Below are 22,401 nucleotides of genomic sequence, written 5' to 3'. Positions count from 1 at the left end.
AGCCTATACATATGATATGTGGCTTTCCGTGTCTGGTTTCTTTCACTGTTTGCAAGGTTCATCAATGTTGTAGCTTGTATCAATAATTCATTTCTTCTGGTGAATGAATAATATTCCATTGTGCCAATATGCCACATTTATTTAATTCATTCATCAGTTGATAGATATTTAGGTTGTTTCCCTTTCTTTTTGGCTATTAAGAATACAGTTGCTAGGCCGGGTGTGGTGGCTCATGCCTGTAATCTCAGCACTTTGGGAGGCCAAGGCAGGAGGATCATGAGATCAAGCGATGGAGACCAGCCTGGCCAATGTGGTGAAACCCCGTCTCTACTAAAAATACAAAAAATTAGCTGGCTGTGGTGGCACACACCTATAGTACCAGCTACTCAGGAGGCTGAGGCATGAGAATTGCTTGAACCCAGGAGGCGGAGGTTGCAGTGAGCTGAGATCATGCCACTGCAGTCCAGCCTGGGCAATAAAGCGAGACTCCGTCTCGAGAAAAAAAAAAATTACAAAAAAGAATAACCTTGCTATGAATATTCATCTACAAATTTTTGTATAAACATATGTTTTCAATTTTCTTGGGTATAGGCCTGGGTTATATGGTAACTCCATGTCTTTTTTTTTTTTTTTTTTTAAGGAACTTTGTAATTGTTTTCTAACGTTGCTATACCATTTTACATTCCCAGCAATAGATGGGAGTTTCAATTCCTCCACATCCTTGCCAACACTTGTTATTGTCCATTTTTAAGATCATGCTTAGTCAAGCAGTTGGAAGAGGATTATAGAGTATCCTTTTAGTTCTATTTTGTTTATTTTCCCGAAGAAGCTGCCAAAGAAATAAAAAGTATAACTAGAAAAGATTAAAAAACTGTTATTATTTCCAGATGATATGTCTACTGAGAAAACCCAAAATATCTATGGAAATAGTTAAATAGTCTAGCAATATGGCTACATATAACACTAATTTAGGAAAGTTAATTGCATTTTTATTAACAAATTTCATTTACTATAGCAACAAAAAATATAAGATATCTAAACATAAATCTAAAAAAATGCAAGATCATTATAGATGAATTTTCAAAACCTTACTGAAAGGTATTAAACAAATGCAAAGATACACCATGTTCAAGAATAAGAAATTTCAGTATTTTAAAGATATAATCTCTACATAGATCTACAGATTCAATGTAATCCCTATTAAAATTCCAAAAAGGCTTTTTAAAGAACTTGACAAGCTGATTCTAAACTTTATATGGAAAATCAAAGGCCCAGAAATAGTTATTACATTACTGAAGAAGAAAAGTAAGAAGAATTTGTACTACTAGATAACAAGAATCACAACACTTTAATAATTAAGATAGTGACGTACTGTTAGGGAATAGGTAAACTGATTAACAGAACAGAAATAGACCAACGTGATAAAAACTCGACAGAGGTAGCAGAGGTGGCACTGCAGATCAGTGGGAAATCTTTGGAATACTTAGTAAATTGTGCTGGAACTACTACTTAACCATTATAAAATGAAATTAGGTTCTTAACCATATAAAAATCAACTTCAGATGGATTAATAACATAAATATAAAAATCAAGACTAAACCTCTTAAAGTAACACAATTGCTATCACCTTAGGGGTAAGGAAGGATTTCCCCACAACATCTCAAAAAGCACTAGAAAGACAGAGAGAAAGAAGGAAGGAGGGGGAGAAAGAGAAAAGAATGAAAAGAAAAAATATTAAGAAGTTAGACTAAATTAACATTAAAATTTTTGTTCATGAACATACCATAGACACTTCTGAGTATTTGAAAAAAAATGGAATCTGCCTAATTCCATGCCTCCCAGTTTTACCTCCCCCAAACTGTACAAAACAAGAAAGAAAAAGTAAATCTACAGGCTGGGTGGGGTGGCTCATGCCTGTAATCCCAGCACGTTGGGAGGCTGAAGTGGGTGGACCACCTGAGGTAAGGAGTTCAAGACAAGCCTGGCTAACATGGTGAAACCCAGTCTCTACTACCAATACAAAAATTAGACGGGCATGGTGGTGCATGCCTGTAATCCCAGTTGCTCGGGAGGCTGAGGCAGGAGAATCGCCTGAACCCAGGAGGTGGAGATTGTAGTAAGCCGAGATCGCGCCATTGCACTCCAGCCTGGGTGACAAGAGCAAGACTCTGTCTCAAATATATATATATATATATATATATGCTACATAAAAACTATATCCTCAGAATCATCTGAATACAGAGAATGCTAATATCTCAAAATAAATGCGAGTAAAAACAGAAAACTTACCAAATCATAAGGTGCAATCTCTCACGATCCCACCCCACCGAAACAAAACAGAAAGGTTTTGGTGTAGACAAAGGAAGAGAAAAACTATCAGGAAGACAGAAGAAAGAAGACAGCAATGGGGAGCTAAAGTTAGAAAGGAAAGTCCATGTTAAATCTGAAAATACTAACAGCAGCAATAACAAAACTGAGTAGATGACAGCACAGCCTACAGGCAAGGAACTCTAAAAGTACATGTGAGTTACTTTCAGCATAACTTAGCATAAGTTACTTTCGAGCATAACTTAAGGGGGTAGTTAGGCAGTCTTTGTACATAGCTTCTGCAGGAGGAAAAAAGGCAGAAGGGAAAAGGCCCTTCAGCAACTGGGTGGTGAAGGGGAAATGAAAAAAAAGGGGGTAGGATCCTAAGAGACAAAAGACAATCACAAAATCAGAGGATTCACAATCCCTTCCCTTCCAAAACAAAATACAACAAAACGAAACAACCCTATTACATCTTTCCATATTAATCTCCCCTTCTACTTAGCCTTAAATTTTCTCACTGAAGTCACACCTTTAAGTTATATACCTACCTCTAGAAGAAATTTATCCACATGGTCACCATTAGCATATATAGAGCCTGTAAGACTATGGCAAGGTGAGCACTTTATATTAGGGTAGATTAATTGATAAAGGGCAGAATATAGGTTGCTGTACTTCTTGGGCTCACTGACTCACTAACATTTCCCAGCCTGTTTTGAAGTTACTATAGATGTAGCTCTGTGACTGAATTATTGACAGGGGAATCTTAAGGAATGTACTTTGCTTCCAGGCCTATCCCACAAAAACCTCCTACACATGATCTTCCTTTCCCCTTTTCTCCACACACTCCCTGCTTAATGAAGATGAACACACTAACCTCCAAAGCCATGTGCCAGAGCCACAAACTAGGATCCTGGATCCCTGAATCACTGCTGAAGGAGTGCTCTGTGGCAACTAGAAATACCTGATATAAACTTCACGAGAGAGAAATAAACCTCTATCCTGTTTGAGTCATTATTTGTTTGGGGTTTGTTTGGCGCAGCAGCTAACAGTACCTTGAGTAATACAATATGTTGACTATTTCCTAGGGAAGCAGAAAAATCTTCTATAGGGATATATGATATAGAAGATGTATACTTCAACACAGGGGGAAGAGTGGTAGCAGAAGAAAAATAAGAATGACAGAGAAATCAGAGTGGATTCTGAACCATGGTTAATGAGGAGTTGAGACACGTGCTTACAATTTGAAAGAAGGGATATTTTTAAGATGAAAACTATATAAAAGGGAAATATAATTATGATATAATATGGCTTTACTGCAAACAATATTGATCATAAAAAAGTAAGTTCTGAAAACTGACTTAATCAAAATTGAAATACAACTTAGGGAAATGAGATTTGAAGAAACGCATGGGAGGGTAAGTTGGTTTCTATTTTCACAGGTCCAAAGATAGAAAGGAATTTTGAACCACAATGGATTACACCCAGAGTCTCACCCATACATAATGTAAGTGATTTAGATAATGAGACTTTTGAACTGATGATATTCAGATGACATTTTGGGCTCCGAGTTGATACTATAATGTCTTTGTAGATCAGGGTAAGATACTTTTATTTAAGGTATAATAACAATAAACAGAAAAATTTTAACAAGCAAAGTGGTTGGCCTGATTTACATTTTTGAAAATCACTAATACTTACTGAAAGGAGAAAAAAATGCAAGTAGGGAAACCAGTTAGAAAACTATGACAGTGATCTAGGCAAAAAAAAGACAGAGAACCAGACTACAATGACAGCAGCAGGATGAAAAAAAAGAGGATAGATTAAAAAATATACTTTGCAGGTAGAACTGATTGAACTTACTAATAAATTAAATGTGGACAATAATAATGAGGGAAATATAGGATGATTCCTAAGTTAGGAGTTGAGTAACTGGGTAGACAGTGCTATTTATTAGCTGAGATGGAGAAAACTGAGGAAGGTATAGGCTCAGGTAAGAAAATCAAGACTTGCATTTTAAACATGTCAAGTTGTTATTATAACAGACATCCAGATAGAAATATCAAGTAACTCATTTGATAAAAGATGAGGGAGCTCAGACAGCCAAGAGCTGGATTTACAAATTTATGTGGCATTTAAAGCAACAGAACTAGATAAAATCAGAGTAAAAGATGGAAAAATGAAGTAAGCCCAGGACCAAACCCCTGGTATATGATATAATCAGAGGTCTGACGGGGAGAGAGGCTAGCAAAAGAGACAGAAACAGCCAAAGAGGTAAAAAGAAGTTGTGATGTCTGGCCGAACGCAGTGGCTCACACCGGTAATCCCAGAATTTGGGGAGGCCGAGGTGGGCAGATCATTTGAGGTCACGAGTTCAAGACCAGCCTGGCCAACATGGTGAAATCCCATCTCTACTAAAAATAGAAAAATTAGCCGGGCATGGTGGCGTACACCTGTAATCCCAGCTACTTGGGAGGCTGAGGCATGAGAATAGCTTGAACCCAGGAGGCAGAGGGTACAGTGGGCCAAGATCATACCACTACATTCCAGCCTGAGAGACAGAGTGAAAAATCTGTCTTAAAAAAAAAAAAAGAAAAAGAAAAAAGGAGGTTGTGATGTCAGAGATGTCATTTCATTAGAATAATCATTGATACTAATTATAATTACTCTTCACAACTTTCATATGATCTACTCTATGGAAGTCTAGCATAAAACGCAAAAAGCTTTAGCCCAGAGCATTAATTCTAAAAATATTCAAATACTTATGAAAAATTTACTGTACTGAATGTTGAGAGGATAAACAGAGATTCAGATTTTTTCCATGTCATGGCTATGGTGTGAATAAATTTTTTAAATGCAGAATTAAATTTCTATAGATAATGGAAGACAGCGAAAAAGCTAGACTAATATAGAGAAATCTGGGCAAAGCATACTTTGAGAACTACCTGAAAAGGAATACAGACAGCAATAAAGAACAACAACAAAAAAAGCCATGATAAAAAAAGATATATTCACACTATCCTCTATCCTTATCTAATTTTCTCCATTGTAGCTTTCTGTTCCCTTTGTAGCCACAAAAGACCCTCTAAACCTTTTCATTTTCTTACTTCTAGCTGTCTCTATTCTTGTCTTGATTCTCTTTTCACCTGACCACACCTTTAACAGCTTTTGATTCCAACTGATCTTTACTGTCTTTTGCTATCCCATCAAATTAAAAGTTTTAAAAAGTTTTAGTGGGACTGGATAATAACTATAAAATTATTTTAAACATTTTTAGTAATTCTGGATTTATATAAATAGCAGAAGACTACAAATGTTTATGTGGAGAAAGAAAACAATGCATAAATTTGTCTATCCCCTATCTCCACTTTAAGTAAGAAGCACAAATCAACAATGGTTATAGCATGAGAATCACAATCCTAAATTTGAGATTTCACGAAACTGACTTCAATTTCCTCCTTTATGGTACCAGAGGAAAGGTATACGGAAAAACTGTATTTTAATAAAGAAAGAAGATTTTAAATGAACAGCAATTGCATGCAATGACTCACAGATAAACTAGTATAACCATGTCACTAATAGTGACATAAATTCACCTAAAAAGGATTAAAATGTTTTTAAAGTCTAAAGAAGTTGAAGCTTTTCAGAGCTGTTAAAGACTTACTGAAAATATGCTGACATTTTCCTGCCACGCCTCTAATACCCAGGTATGAGTGTCAAATAATGACACTGCTCCAAACTTCCTTAAAGTGAAATATTAGGGATGGGAGGAGTGCTGTTAGTTGGCTAGACTCAGGAGGGCCAAGTGAGTTTGAAGAGAGATGCAAGAAAAGAAAGTGCCCCAAGTTTAAAAAGAGACAAGAGTAGTAAATTTATGAGGATTTCTTCCCCTGACCTCCCCAGGAATATCTTTTCTTCATACCATTTCACAGATTTGTGATTACTTATAAGGAGTTGTGAGGACTCCCAAGGTTCTCCTGATTCTTCCAAATCTAGAGAATACCTGATTCCTTGCCTCCCACCTAGTAACTGAATTACCTTTCCTGGGGCCACTTTGTTGAACCACCCAGTTGTCAGGTGGCTCCTTCTAAGGAAGCATAGACAGTTGTTGGTGTCAAAGGATGTTGTGGTCTTTGGATATGTTCCCGATTTGAATTTCAACCAAGTCCTCACATCTCTCTGATGGGGTACAGTAATAGAACAGAAGTCAATGGGAGATCAGCATGCACTCAGATTCCAGATTCTGAAAGGGAACAAAAATCAAACCCTCCATTCTTTGCCTCTTCACCATGTCTAATAACTAATATGCTAGAAACCAGGCAGGCTCTATCAGCCCATCAAAACTAAATATAAAGCAACAACTCTCAATAATCACATAATAAGTAATATGCACTTTATGAATGCTTAAGTCTATAAGACAAATGTTAATATTTACTATAAATTTACACTTTATAAATACAAATTATACGCCATCCTACCAAAATCTATTATACAGTTTGAAAGTATTCAGTTAGTATTTAAATAGCCATGCAGAGCAGTGACTTACCTTTTCTAATACAGATAAGTTCATGTACTCCACAGGTTCTCTCTCCACCTGTTAAAAAAAGTTTATGGGAAGTTAAGAACAAAGAAAGTAGTGTGAATTTGACTGTTACAAAGAATCATTTTAAATTAGCACCTAAAAGTAACCTCAGAAAAAGTTTCCCTAACTCTTCTCTTTATAGTTAACCAAATGAATATGATAGCCTGATAACAGAATTTTCTGGAACAACCCAGAAATTAGGTCTTATGAAGTCTCGTAATAAAGACACTTCATTCAAGTATGTGATTCTGAATGGCAAGCTTCTCAACTGCAGAAATCACATCACCATTTCCCAAGCATCTCTTCACATCGTCTAGAAGGAAAGACTGTAAGAGAGGACCCACTTTTGTATCTGAGCCTTAACATACACAAGTAAGTTACTGAAAGGTCAATCCAATCCTGTAAAGTTACTATTTATGTTTTATCATATATGCTCATATTATATATTCTCCAACAACCCACTATTATAAATTTGTAAAACAAATTTAATAGTATGATGATAAAAACAAATTTAACTTTAAAAATTACTTTGATTATTTCGCCTATCAATCAAAGTAATTTTTAAAGTTAAATTTGTTTTTATCATCATACTATTAAATTTGTTTTACAAATTTATAATAGTGGGTTGTTGGAGAATATTTCACCCTCCATTCTAATGTTACATCTCTCCCAAGGAACTATTTAGTAAATGTACGGATGAAACGAAATTGTGTGTATACAAGTGTGAATTGTGTATTTTCTTATATTTTGTATTTTCTTAGTTGGTATTTCCAACTTGAAGATAAGAGGAAAAATGAAGGCTTTCTTAGCGCAAAGTTATAATTTTTAGCCAAACATGAGGATATAAAATAATCCACAATTCTCAGAGATAACATTAAATTATGTTTAACTGTATAAGGTAACCGATTTCTCACTCTATTTTTTTAATAAATATTTTCTGCATTAAAGTTGTTCAACAGTAAAAAAAAAAAAAAAATTACTTTGATTATTCTTTTTTGGAAAGAGTCTTTTGTAATGTTTCTTTTTTTAAAAATCTCTACTTATTGGGTCAAAAACCAAAAATACAGAAAAGTGCACAAATGTATAAAACGTTCATGTAATTATCACAAAGTAAGCACCTGAGTTGCTACAAACCAAGTCAAGAACCAGAACTTTGCTGGCATTCCAGGAGCCCCTTTAACTTACCTTCCTAGGCACTACTTTGTGCCTCAGAAGTACCTAATCTTCTGAGTGCTTTCACCACAGCTTGGTTTTGTCTGCTTAGAAAATTTATACAAGTGGAATTGTTAAGTGGGCATTTTTGAGTGCTACTTCTTTCAACATTAGGTTTGTAAGATCAAACTATTTTATTGCTTGTAGTTATGGCTCATTCCTTTTCATTTCTGTATATAATTCCATTGTGTATAAATATACATATATATACATATATGCATGCATACATACGTAAAAATTTCAATTCTACCATTCATAAACATTTGAATTGATTTGGGTTTGCTATGACTCTTTTTGCTATGAACCTTTTTATATAATACATGTCTCTGTTTCCCACATGCATGCTGTGCGTGCGTTTCTTCTAAATGTATTTCGAGGAGAACAGCTGGGTTTATGGGGCAAATGTATGTTTAACTTTAGAAGATAACGGCAAATGGTGGAAACAGATAAAGAAAATGTGGTAAATATATGCGGTGGAATACTATGCAGTCTAAAAAAACAAGGAAATTCTGTCATATGCAACAATATGGATGAACCCGGAGGACATTATGCCAAGTGAAAGAAAGCAGACACGGAAGGACAAATACTGCATGATATCACTTGTACGTGGAATCTACAAAAGTCAAATTCACAGATGTAGAGTAGAATGGTAGTTACCAGAGGTGGGAGAGAAGAAGGGAATGGAGAGGAGCAGGATAGGAAATGGGGAGATACTGCAAAGGGCACAAAGTTTCAGACAGACGAGGAGTTCTAGAGATCTACCACATAGCATGGTCACTACAGTCATTAATAATGTGTTGTATATGTCAAAATTTCTAAAAGAATAGACCTTAAATGTTCTCACTACAAAAAAGGCAAAGTGACTGATATGTTAATTAGCTTGATTTAATCATTCCACAATGTATACATATATCAAAACATCACACTGTACCCCATAAACACATACTTTGAATATTCTAACAGTAATTTTATCTATTAGTTACTACTATATAGATATATTTCCTTCACTCAGAAGCATGTCACCACTTTAATGTAAGCTGAATAAAACTTTGTAGTGTTCTGTATATGTATGACCTTATAATTATTGTGAATTACTTTTAGTCTTTCCATAATGAAAATATTAAATAATTTAATCATTTCAGTTTAGCACAGAAGCTTTTATAAACAGCTTGGATATAAGAAACAGAAATATCCTACAGCAATAACATGAGAAGTAAAAACCATGATATCCACTAAAAAAAGTAGGTCGTCTGAGAAGCAAGCTAAAAAAACTAGAAAATAGTATTTCTATCACCAAAGTAGGTTAGATCTTCATTCTGACTTGGTTGTAACAATGGTATTGCTTCTTTATTATTAAAAATACAGAATAATCACTGATTATCAGGAAGATAGGCTTTGCAAGAAGAAACACCTAACTTAAAGCTATGGGGTTATAAAGGAATTATTCAGCAAAACCCCATTGCAAAAAATAGAGTGTTAATTGGAATATTACCAGTGAACAGATTACCTGCTGAAAGGCTAGAATGAAATATACCTGTGTGCTACAGTTCTTTCCAATTGAGGAGATGCTAGTCCAATGACTGGCTATTTACCGAATTATAACAAAAAGCTATTTTTGAAACATTAGAAGGGTCATGTAATAAAAATAACATAATTATAATGTATTAATATATTGAGGCCTCTGATGTTTTCAGAGGTTACTTAGAAATATTCTCCATGCACATTAAGGCTTATTCTCTAGAAGTTACACACGTAACTTAGTTTGAGTTACATAGCTAATTCACGTAAAAACGCTGTACTTTTTAAGGCCTGTAATTAGAACTAAACTCTCCCACGTATTTAATATAAATTGATTAGGTTTTACCACATACACCTAATCTTAACTGTACCAGCATTATTTTTACAAGGCTTAGTATGTACAGTAACAATAAAAACTACTACATTCTAAGATATTTCTCAAAACTGCAGAATGACAATGAAAGCCAATTCCCACTTTTAAAAGCATTCAATTTATCTATATCAAAGAACCTCATAAATTTTTTAAGTTACTCAAATAATCACTATATTTCATATTTACAGTCAATTAGCTGCCAAATTTGTCAAAGTACCCACAAAAGTCAAATAAGCAAATAAGACTATGCACGACCTTTCTTGATATTTGTCCCCTAAATTCTAACCAACAAATAAGACTCCACTGATGTACATGTGGAACTCAAAAGAAATCACTATTCTTACGAAAATGAACAGTGAACAGAAATACTAAGGATACATAATTTCCAGACAATAAAATAAAATTCAAGAAAACCCTGCTTTTAAAAATACAAAAGAAGAAATACAAAAAAGTCATATAAATTTATTACATTATTGGAAACGAAATTCAGTGTTCCTTTTTTTTTTTTTTTTGAGATGGAGTCTCACTCTGTCACCAGGCTGGAGTGCAGTGGCGCAATCTCAGCTCACTGCAACCTCCGCCTCCCAGGTTCAAGCAATTCTCCTGCCTCAGCCTCCCGAGTAGCTGGGACTACAGGCACACGCAAATGGTGCCTCATTTTTGTATTTTAAGTAGAGACAGGATTTCGCTATGTTGCCCAGGATGGTCTCGATCTCTTGACCTCATGATCCATCTGCCTTGGCCTCCCAAAGTGCTGGGATTACAGGCGTGAGCCACCATGCCCAGCCTAGTGTTCCTTTTATCCCTAATCCTTCCTAAGACTGGGAGGAGTGTAAGGAAAAAATATGCATTCTCTAGTTTAAATGTAAATTTTTTAATGTATATGTCTGTTTGGAAGTCAAAGGCTTAAATACTTTTTCAGTTAGAGATAAGTTGAACTTTGTACAAATTTTATGTCTTCTTTTGTCTTGAAAAGTAAATCCGAAAAGTTTCCAAAAGAAATGTTAAATCTGTAAGCAGGAGGCAAGAAAGACACTGTAGACATATCGTGATTTAGATGTGGTGGTAATCCAAAAAGTGGTATACTGCTTTTAACAGTGTAATGCACAAGAGGGAATGCTTATTTAGTCACTTAGCCAGTATCTTTGGAAAGAGATTAATCTTCCACTAAAATAATCACCCCCAAAATGAACTCCTGTATAAATACAATTTTCCACACATCAAATTTAATTCAAGAAAATGAAGACTGGGACAACAGAACATAAGACACTAGAACTCAGAAATACATTTGTCTAGTTCATAATTTTACAGATAAATGGAGACCTCAAAAGTTAAAGTTGTTCAAGGTCACTAGCTAATTGTCAGGGAAAAAAAATAAAAGAACTTTATGTTTAATGCATTTTGGAAAGTAAATATTGATTTTTCTTCATTTTTATGAAAAAACTGAAAGTTATGAAATTGTTTTCCAATCCTTTAAGGTAATTTAAATAGAACTGCATAAAAACTATACTTGGAGATAATAGCAGCACTGCTTTTGAAATAATCATCTCAGCAACATGGAAAGGAGAAACAGATAGAAAATGACAAGTTTAGTCAAAGTTACCATCTTTTCCCTCAGGCAAACCCATGTAGGAGCAAAACGTAAACTGGCATAATCCTCTACAATTGGAATAAGGGGTATAAGAGAAAATAGATGTGTGTGGGCACACACGTATGCTGTGATTGTGTGCATGTGTTTGTGTATGAATATATATGTGAGTGTCATTGGAAACTGGAATTTTAAAAAAATAAACAAAAGGATCATTACAACATATGTACTTGCCCACATGTTTACAGAAGGAAAATATGTAGTTACATGACAGCCCCATCGAAATACATCCAGGTACAGGCATACCTCAGAGATATCAATGGGTTTGACTCCCAACCACTGCAATAAATCACAATAAAACAAGTCACATAAACTTTTTGGTTTCCCAGTGCAAACAAAAGTTATGTTTATACTAGACGGTAGTCTATTAAGTGTGCAATATCATTGTATCTTAAAAAATGTATGACCTTAATTTAAAAATAATTTATTGCAAAAAAAATAGTAATGATTGTCTAAATCTTCAGCAAGTCCTATCTTTTTGCTGGTGAAGGGTTTTGCCTTGATGTTGATGATTGTGGACCAATCAGGATGATGGCTGATGAAGGTTGGGGTGGTTGTAGCAATTTCTTAAAATTAGACAATGAAGCTTACCACACCGATGGGTGAGTCTTCCTTTCATGGAAGATTTCTCTGTAGCATGCAATGCTGTTTGATAGCATTTTACCCACAATAGAACTTTAAAAACTGGAGTCAATCCTCTCAAACCCTACTGCTTTTTTTTTTTATCAACTAAGTGTATATAATATTCTAAACCCTTTGTCATTTCAACAATGTTCATAGCAGCTTCACCAGTAGATTTCATCTCAGGAAACCACTCTGTTCATCCACATAAGCAGCTCCTCATCCATTCAAGTTTTATCACGAGATTTCAGCAATTTAGTCACATATTCAGGCTCCACTTCTAATTCTAGTTCTCTTGCTAGTTTCACCTCATCTGTAGTGGCTTCCCCTGCTTAAGTCTTGAGCCTCTCAAAGTCATCCATGATAGTTGGAATCAACTTCTTCCAAACTCCTATTAATGTTAATATTTTGGCCTCCTCAAAAGAATCACAAATGTTCTTAATGGCATCTAGAATGATTAATCCTTTCCAGAAAGTTTTCAATTTACTTTGCCAGGTCCATCAAAGGAATCACTATCTATGGCAGCTACAGCCTTACACAATATATTTTCTAAATAATAAAGCTTGAAAGTCTTAACTAATCCTTGATTCATGAGCTACAGAATAAATATTACATTAGCAGGCATGAAAACAACGTTCATCTCCTTGTATGTCTCCATTAGAGCTCCTGGGTGAGCAGATGCCTTGTCAAAGAGCAGTAACATTTTGAAATGAATCTTTTTTCTGTGCAGTAGGACTCAACAGCAGACTCAAAATATTCAATAAACCATGCTGTAAACAGACGTTCTGTCATCTAAAACCCCCAAAATTTAGGCTTTGTTGTTCTACTTGTAGAGCACACAGAGTACATTTAGCATCCTTCTTAAAACCCCAAGGACTTTCAGAATCGTCAATGGGCACTGGCTTCCACTTAAAGTCACCAGATGCATCAGCCCCTAACAAGAGAGTCAGCCTGTCCTTTGAAGCTTTGAAGCCAGGCACTGACTTCTCCTCTCTAGCTATGAAACTCTTAAATGGCATCCTCTTCTAATAGAAGGCTGTTTCACCTACAATGAAAATCTGTTGTTTAGTGTAGCCACCTTCATCAATGATCTCAGCTAGATCTTATGGATAACCTGCTACAGCTTCTCCATCAGCACTTGCTGCTTCACCTCATACTTTTATGTTATGGAGATAGCTTCTTTCTAAACCTTATGAACTAACCTCTGCTGGCTTCCAACTTTTCTTCTACAGCTTCTTCACTTCTCTCAGCATCCACAGAATTGAAGAGAGTAAGGGTCTTACTCTGCATTAGGCTTTGGCTTTAGGGAATGTTGTGGCTGGTTTGATCTGTCATCCAGACCACTCGAACTTCTCCATATCAGCAATAAGCCTGTTAAGTCTTCCTGTCACTCATGTGTTCACTACAGCAGGTAGCACTGTTAATTTTCCTTTGCATTCACAACTTCAGCTACTGGCACAAAAGGCCTAGCTTTTGGCCAGTCTCAGCTTTTAACATGCCTTCCTCACTAGGATTAATCACTTCTAGCTTTTGAATTAAAGTGAGAGACGTGTGACTCTTCCTTTCACTCAACATTTGTAGGGTTATTAATTGTTGTGTCTCAGGGAATAGGGAAGCCTGAGGAAAGGAAGAGAGACTGAGGGAATAACTGGTTGGAGGAACAATCAGAACACACACAACATTTATCAACTAAGTTTGCCATGGCTCATAGCGCCCATATTGGCATGGCTCGTAGCGCCCAAAACAATTTCAACAGTAGCATCAAAGATCACTGATCACAGATCACCATAACAAATATAATAATAACAAAAAAGTTTCAAATATTACAAGAATTACCAAAACGTGACACAGAGACACAAGGTGAGCACATGCTGTTGAAAAAATTGTGCCAATAGATTCGTTCAACACAGAGTTGCCACAAACTTTCAATTTGTAAAAAATGCAAATTTGTGAATTTACAATAAAATGAAGCGCAATTTTGTATACCTGCACACAAACATGGAATTAAACCCCCAAATTTAGTTCCTTTAAAATGGATCTAAGAGTCCTTTTCAAAATCAACTGTATTTTGTCTACCATGTTTATTCTGACCATTAGCCTAAATCACCAGAATTTACAGGTTCTACTTATTTCTTCTTGGTCAAACACTGAAAGGCTACCTTAGAAATGTTTTAAATTCCATCTCATCTAAAGATTCTTCTCCAAAGCACATGCATCAGTCAGAGCCTTTAAATGATCACCTGCCTTACAATTATAAACTCTTTTATAGCTAATCCTTATGCAGACACCTGTACTGCACATCATAAGCATGAAACTACTAATGCTACCAACCCCCAATCAACTTAATCCACTTAGACCATAGTCACTAACCTCTAGACATCTTTTAGTTTTGTTCCTAATTAGACCATTCAAGGAATAATACCAATTTTGGTCACCAATTTAAAACACAGTGTTACATAAAGATCATTGCTTCTGAATTGAGTCAGACTTCAATTCTAAAGTCAGCATCACCTAGTACTGTCTTTGCAAACCTGTGCTTGCTACTTAATCTTTGGAGTAAGTAAAAATAATAGCTAAAGTAATCTATAAAATAATAATAATAACCTCACGACAGAAAATAGCTTTCATCTTGTATACTAATTCTGATGGATTGGTAGTAGCTGCCAGGGTAGGGTTGGAGGGTAGTGTTGCCAAGGATTCGGAAACCAAGTCCACAAGCAGGAAAAAAGATGTCTTAATAAAACAGATGTCTGCTGCAGACAACAGAGGGAGAAGTGGTGCTATTTATGACTGAGAAAATGAATATATGTTGCCTGGCCCGTGGCAAGCACCCAAAAAAAGGTAATTCCCTTTGCATTCTTCACCAAGTAGAATATAAAATTCAAACAAATTCAGGCTCTGGAGATGTTTTCTTCTTTTCTACAGTTATCATTGAATGTCAAACATTCTCCAATGTAAATATTCCAAAATAAACGTTAACTTTCTCATACTTCTTAACCTGTCCTCTTTTTTGAATTTTTTCTTTAAAAAAGAGGGAAAAAAAAACCTTCAGGCCTCCAACCCTCTGGGAGTTATCCTCCCAAATTGGAATTCCTTTACTTTTTGCTGTTGCTATGCAATTACTGTAGAGTTAAAATAGTCTGAAAAAGTCAAGTCCTTTCTATACTTTTACAAACTCATTTTATCTATGATACTCCTATTAAATAGCAGCCTACACTTTGAGACACATACTACCCCTCAAGCATCACATAAAATAAACTAGATCTTATTCACAACAATATCTTAGAGCACTTTATAATTTACAAAGCATGCTAAATACGGTATCTCATTTGATCCATATAAGTTCCTATGAATTTATTCAATAGTCTTTTCTAAGAGGTATAAATTTTATCCTATAAAATTAAATTTACTGTTCACAAATTAATCCATTTTTCCAACTTTGAAGCTACTTTTTAATTCAATTCATTTGGTCAATTATGCTTTTGACTGCTAGATACTCATTAACATAACACAATAAAACCTTAAGTATGTGCTCACAAAAAATTCTACTTAAGTGTATTTTCTAGTCAACAGAGAATAAAACTTATTTTTTACTTCTGCACCAAATCATTTTTTAAAGCTACTCATATGCATTACTGCATTAAGTTCAGAATACTGAAGATAATTTAATATTCATTAAAACTTCTATCTCATGATGACTCAAAATAATATCTTGAATACCAATTCTAACATAGTCCTAAAAATGTGAAAATAAGAGCTTGTTCTGAATACATGTGTGGCTCTTCGAAATTTGTTCGTAAATGCCCAATAACAGCCTCCTGAGTTGTCACTATTTCCCCCTTCTAAAAAAAGGGTAAATCAAGTGTTCTAATTTGATAGGGTCCAATTAAGATACTACTACATAGACATACAAAATATGCATATAATCATTTTACTCAAAAGCGTGAAATGTTTTATTTATAGTAGTTTGTTCAGTCTTACATTATTCATACATAGGCACTTTCATATTAGGTAGTAATCGACTAGGATTCGGGGAAAAGAATAAAAGGATAAAGTCAGCTAAATGGAAATAAAATGCATGAAAACAATCTATTATACTACCACATATATACTATGCGCAAACATAATATTTTCAAATAAACTAATAATGCAAATAGTATTACTCAAATAACAAACTGTATAAATTAAGCCAGTGTATGGTTCTCTCTGCTTTCCCCATTGCCGTGCACTGCTGCATTCTCTTTTTTTTTCTTTTTTGAGACAGAATCTCGCTCTGTTGCCCAGGCTGGAGTGCAGGGGCACGATCTCGGCTCACTGCAACCTCCGTCTCCAGGGTTTAGGTGATTCTCCTGTCTCGGCCTCCCCAGCAGCTGGGACTACAGGTGTGCGCCACTATACCCAGCTAAGTTTTGTATTTTCAGTAGAGACAAGGTTTCACCATGTTGGCCAGGCTGGTCTCAAACTCCTGACTTCAACTGATCCGCCCACCTCGGCCTACCAAAGTGCACAGCTGCATTCTAATACAACCTTAAAACAACAAAAAATAAAATACCACTGTGTCTCTAATGTTCCCTAAGTGTTTCTAATTTTCTTTGGTGAGTTAGAAAAGTAACCTTGAATAAACTGTAAATTATTCAAAAGTAAATCTACTGGGTTTTTTAACTATTTCAAATGGCTTTTGAAAGTCTAAATTTTGCCTCAGAAATCTTAGAGCCAAAAGAAACCTTAAAGAACATCTCAGTATTCTTCTCATTATTTTAAAAATACAATATATGTATGTAGCAAACTATAAGGTACATTATTAATAAAAAGCAAATGCACTACATACACTCACACATATACACACATACACATAGATTTTCGCTAGTTTAACCTTATTCTACATTTTTTAAAAATGTTACCCAGAGAATTTAAATAGTTAAAGTTAATATAGCAATGTAACAGGTGTTTATTTTTTACTTTGGCAAAACAGTCTGCAGAGTCTTCTTATATTCTTATGGAAGAGAAAGAAAAATGTGGACTGGATGAAGGAAGGAAGTTAGATTATTAAGGACCAGCCTCATCTTGAGGTTTTAAGAAACTCAGATTTGCATTTTATAACACGAAGATAACTAGCACTACTTTGGAAAATGAATTGGAAGGAAACTTAACACTGGAAATAAGACTACTTAGGAAATTAATGCAAGTCTCTTAATGAGCGATAAGGGCATAAAATAAAGTGAAGACACCAAGCAGCACAAACTGATTTGAATTGTAGACTTGGCAGGACTTCGTTATCAACAGGATGTGGGAGGTGAACTGTAATACAAGGTTGGTGTCCAGGTTTTTAACTCAGATTCCTGGTTACTTAAAAATGCCACTCAGATGGTAAATCTGCACAGAGTGGGGGGTGAATTTTGATGGAGGCTGGATTTGGTGGCTGTGATGACAACTTTGGGACATTCTGAATATACCAAGCTAAACATTTTGGATTGCTGAGGACAACCATGTGAAAGTATCTAGCTACTATTTGGAAATATAAGTCAGGAAAATTCTGTGTTAGAAATACGCTTCTGGGTAATGGCATAATTTTTTGACAATGTTCAGAATTCCATGAAACAATGCATAGAAACTTGGTTTGAGTTCATACAAAATACAATTGGCCCCCCATATCCACAGGTTCAGCATCTACGGATTTAACTAACCGTGCATGGAAAACATAGTTAGGCCTACAGTGGTTGTATATGTACTGAATATGTACAGACTTTTTTTCTTGTCATTATCCCCTAAAGAACTATTTACATAGTATTTACATTATAGTAGGTATTACAAGTAGACTGGAGATGATTTAAAGTATATGAGAGGATGTGCATCAGTTAGATGCAAATATTATGCCATACGATATAAAGACCTTGGGCATTCTCAAATTTTGGTATCTCCAGGGCCCCTGGAACCAATCTCCCCCACAGTTACCAAGGGACAACTGCATTCAGGTACCATACAAAACCTAAGGGATACAAATGAATAAGACATTAACCTCTAGAAATTTACAGTCGGACAGGAAAAACAAATTTGTAAATAAGTGATTACAAAATTGTTCAATGCGTGCAATTACGGCAATGTGTATAAAGCAGACAATGGCAACAGGGTCAAGAACGGAAGCCACTAGAACATTAGGTCAGGTAGATTAAGAGAAGACTGAGAAATATGTAATCAAGAGAGGAGGAAATTTCAAATACAACAAAAAAGAGTCAACACTATCAGATTAACAGAGGCCAACACTAGAAGAATGAATATGCTGGATAGCAATTACATCACTTCATAGGCTAGGCTACAACAATGATTCCCAATCTGGTATTGCCAGACCACTGGGCCAACAGTAAGGATGTATAACTATTCTCAATATTTCAAAATGCCTTTTAAAAATTGTAACTTTACCTAATATAGCCTAACTTCTTTACCGCTGACTGGAATTATGTTAGCTCAATGTAGTAACTCTAGCATCTTTTATTTGTCTCTTTTTATTAGCAGTCACACATCTGACTGATAAAAGGAGGAAATTAATGATTACTTAGTAGAAATAATTTTGTGTTATAAAATAGGAGGTTTACACAGAGAAGGAAATAAAAACAATCCTTAGTACTAAAAAGTCTAGACTCAAGGGCTAAAACACTGGGCCATAGCTAATAAGAGTATGCTTAACAGATATAAACAAACTGTTCAGTTCAAAACATTGGTTAGCTAAGTAAGGGGTTGCAGGCACATGCCTTGAGAGTATACCAGCTAAAAGAGACTGTGGTTTTAGTTGATTACAGCCTTGCTCTGCGCCAACATGAAGCTCCAAAAAACCTATTCTAATGTTAAGCTATATTAATAGGATTACACACAAGTGAAGGAGTGGTATAACAGTTTTAATGTATGCTATTCAATAGTATAACTGGAATGAAATGGCCCACTACTATATTCTAAATTTTAAAACATACAACTACAGATCATCCAGAGAAGGGAAGTGGATATTTTGTCTAGAAAACACTCTAGAGCTGTCTTCAAATGGCAGAAGGGATATCACAGAGAGAGAGAATAGTGGGCTTTTTATTGCTACAGAAAGCAAAACTAGGATGGGTAGACAGACATTACTGAATGTCAGATATTCGGCCAAATACAAAGACCTTATGAATATAAGAATTACTGCCAAAAACAGTGTTTGACCCATCATCATTGAATGTTTTTATACAAAGGAAAGATGATCCATCTCTTAGCATTCACATTACACTGTAATTGCATGTTTAAAATTATCTGTCTCTCCGAATAGAACATGAACTCTTTGAGGGAAGGGTTATAGTCTTATTTATGTTTTTGGCCTCATGGAATCCAGCAATGAACATTGTATACGGCTATTGTACCAAAAAAAAAAAAAAAAAAAAGTCTATTGAATTAATAGGTGAATGAAGAAATTGAATGTTTTAAGAAACATTTCATTAAAAAAATGAGATGCCTTTTGGGCCCCTAAATTTTTAAGATGTCCTTAGCACAGAGTCTCATGCAGAACTCATTCTACTCCATAACACAGCCTAGGGAGGGTGGGCATAATGAATCTATTGTACTATGTGATAAGGAGCACAGTTAGGCTAATTCGAACTGCCATCTTTATCTGAAGTGCTAATATTAATTACAGTTTCTTTGCCAAACTAGAAAAGATATAATTCCTGATCTTTGTATTATGAAACCTTAAGCAAATGCTTCAGTATGAAAATATTTATGAGACTATCTCAAACACAGAGGAATCTCTAGAATGTGAGGATTCAAAACATCTTATTCTTTAAACATGTTAAGTAGTAGGCAGAGCAAAATCCCATCAGGTGACATGGAAAATTAATCAATAACACTTAACTGCCAGAAGAAAGAAAGGAAGAACTAAGAAAAAAAGGAAAAAACTGAAAAGATTTTAAGAAATTACAAGTTATAGCATCATATCTGAATGGCATCTGGCTGAAGGATTTTCCTCATCTTCTGCTAAACCTTTCTACCTTCACGGCTTCACAAGAAACTCTACCACAAACTAGTTGGTAAAATAAAGTACACAACATAAATCAGTGGGTTTGGTTTCTTGATTTTTAACCTTTGGTAAAAGGGCAGCCAGGGAAACAAACGTTGAAAGTACTACTCCAGATAACAGGAATATCATAAATTATAGGTAGATCTTATTCCCCACCATTTTAACTAAAGTAGACATTTGAAACTGTTAGAATGCGTGTCTTGCATATAATAGTACTCCCTCGCTTAAATAAATAAGATAAACGTAAACACATAGCTAAACTCTTATCTTGGAGTCCACACGATCTGACAAAAAGCAGTGCCCCAGAGATGCATACTACCAGTGATTGGTCACTTAGAAGGGAAACGCTTTAAAAAGTTTTACTTAGGAACACACATTCAATGTAGACAAATAATGATACAGCTATAGGCACCTTGCACAGCTGTACAGATGAACATACACGCACAGGGAAAATTTACAAATTACTTTCACTGTTTGAGTTAATCTAAGAGACAGGGCCTGAAGATGTAATCTTTCACATAAACATCCTAGACGTGTGAAATTAATTTTCACAATATCTTCCTTAAAAACAAGGCAAAATATAGACACTGGGTCCCAGTCACATGTTTCTGGAACAAGAGAAAAATACACTTTCGTGTCAACTACCTTATCCAGGAACTTAATTTTTATTAAGCTGCTTTTCGAAATACGAGCATTGTTGGCACTATAACACTTCACAGACTGATATTTGCAGGATTCTAAGAATGTGTGCTTGTTGTAAGGACGTATTTACTTCTTTTCATGGAGAAAAACAGTTTTGAGTGTTGGGGAGGAACAAAACCACTTGAGGAGGAAATTAACCTAACCCCAAATTTCCTGGACACCCTGCAACGGCAAACAGAAGGGGAATGGATAGAGAGTGTAACCCAGCATCAGCCCGAGTGGGGACAGGGAAGGGTTAGAAAGGGAACAAAATACTGGACTCTCAGTTTGGCAGGAAGGCGGGTATTGTGGAAGGACGGTTTGCTGCGACGGGAGCCAGAGAAGAAGGTGCAGCCTGAGCTCCCCGTGGCCCCTCGCTCCTCCCAGCCCGTCCCGCGGGGTCTGTAGGGCCTCAGCCCGACCCCCACACCGCGCGGCCGGCAGGAGGCAGCGGCCCGGACGCTGTACCTGCCCGCCAGTCAGCTCTGCCCGCGTGCGGCCGCCGGGAGGCCGCTGAAACTGCGAAGGCCGGGGCGAGCGAGCCAGTGGAGCCCGGCGTCCCAGCGGCGCCGCTCCGCCCACCCGCCTCCCGAGACGCGGCCGGGACCCCCGCGCCTCCTCAGCCGGCTCCAGCCCTCAGGAGACGGCCCCGTCAGCGCCTCGGCCTGCCGGCGCGCCTCCGAGCCCCCCCGCCAGCTGGGCGGTCACCGTCCTCCCTCCCCGCTGTCAGCCTCCACTTACCTTCAATCGCCATGATGTGCTCGCCATGGACCGCACCAACTAGATGGCAGGGGCAGCGGGCGCGAGGGCGGGCGGAGGACACGCCGAGTCCGCCAGCGAGAGGGGCGGGGCCCGGCCCGGAGTCGCCCGGCTGCGCGGCCGCGAGGGGCGCCGCGGGCGGGGCGAGGGAGGGGCCCCGAGCACCGCGAGTGCGAGCCGCGGAAGAAATGGAACCTTCCCGGGGCCGCCGCCGCCGCCGGCGGCACGTGACGCCACCCCGCCCCCACCCCACCCCATCCCACTCCACCCCACCCCACCCCACCGCCCCCACCGCGCCTCGCGCCTGGATTCGAAACAGGTGCCCGGCCCGGAGAGCCACGGGCCCGCGCCCGAGACCCGCCCGAGGCGCGCCGAGCACTTGTGGTGGCCCGGGCCCGAGCCTCCTGGCGCCGGGCGCCCACCGGTTCCGTACTTGTAGCAAACGGAGTCGATGAAGGAGGCGAGTGGCAAATTATGTGGTCAGGACCAAGGACAGGTCTCCTTGGTTGACAAGGATTCCTACCCACTAACTCAGATTTGGTAATAGGAAGGTCTGTTTTGGTTTCGTTTGGTTTTATTTTGTTTTGTTTTGCCCAAATCAGCCACATACTTGTCTCAGATCTCCGCTGTGAAGTGGAGGAACAGCTAGTTCGCAAAAAGCAAAG

At 37.0% G+C, this 22,401-nt stretch overlaps 1 protein-coding gene across 3 annotated transcripts in view; it reads right to left on the bottom strand.

Moving 5' to 3' along the window:
* SYT14 (synaptotagmin 14) overlaps window positions 1-21,956 on the bottom strand; it is a 227,062-nt gene extending 205,106 nt beyond the window's left edge. For 2 of the 3 annotated variants that reach the window (XM_033197016.1, XM_033197018.1), the window contains exons 1-2: window positions 21,719-21,956; window positions 6,854-6,901 (exon numbers count right to left, since the gene is read on the bottom strand). In XM_033197016.1, coding sequence (XP_033052907.1) covers window positions 6,854-6,901; window positions 21,719-21,731 — 61 coding nt within the window. In that variant the 5' untranslated portion in view covers window positions 21,732-21,956. Of the gene's footprint in view, window positions 1-6,345; window positions 6,551-6,853; window positions 6,902-21,718 lie in introns of those variants that run through there. The other variant, XM_033197017.1, reaches the window with a different exon arrangement.
* Window positions 21,957-22,401: the final 445 nt, after the last annotated feature.

The sequence above is a fragment of the Trachypithecus francoisi genome, unplaced genomic scaffold (assembly GCF_009764315.1).
Source record: "Trachypithecus francoisi isolate TF-2019V2 unplaced genomic scaffold, Tfra_2.0 Lachesis_group5, whole genome shotgun sequence".
Taxonomy (NCBI): Eukaryota; Metazoa; Chordata; class Mammalia; order Primates; family Cercopithecidae; genus Trachypithecus; species Trachypithecus francoisi.
This window is presented reverse-complemented; position numbering and strand designations above follow the sequence as displayed.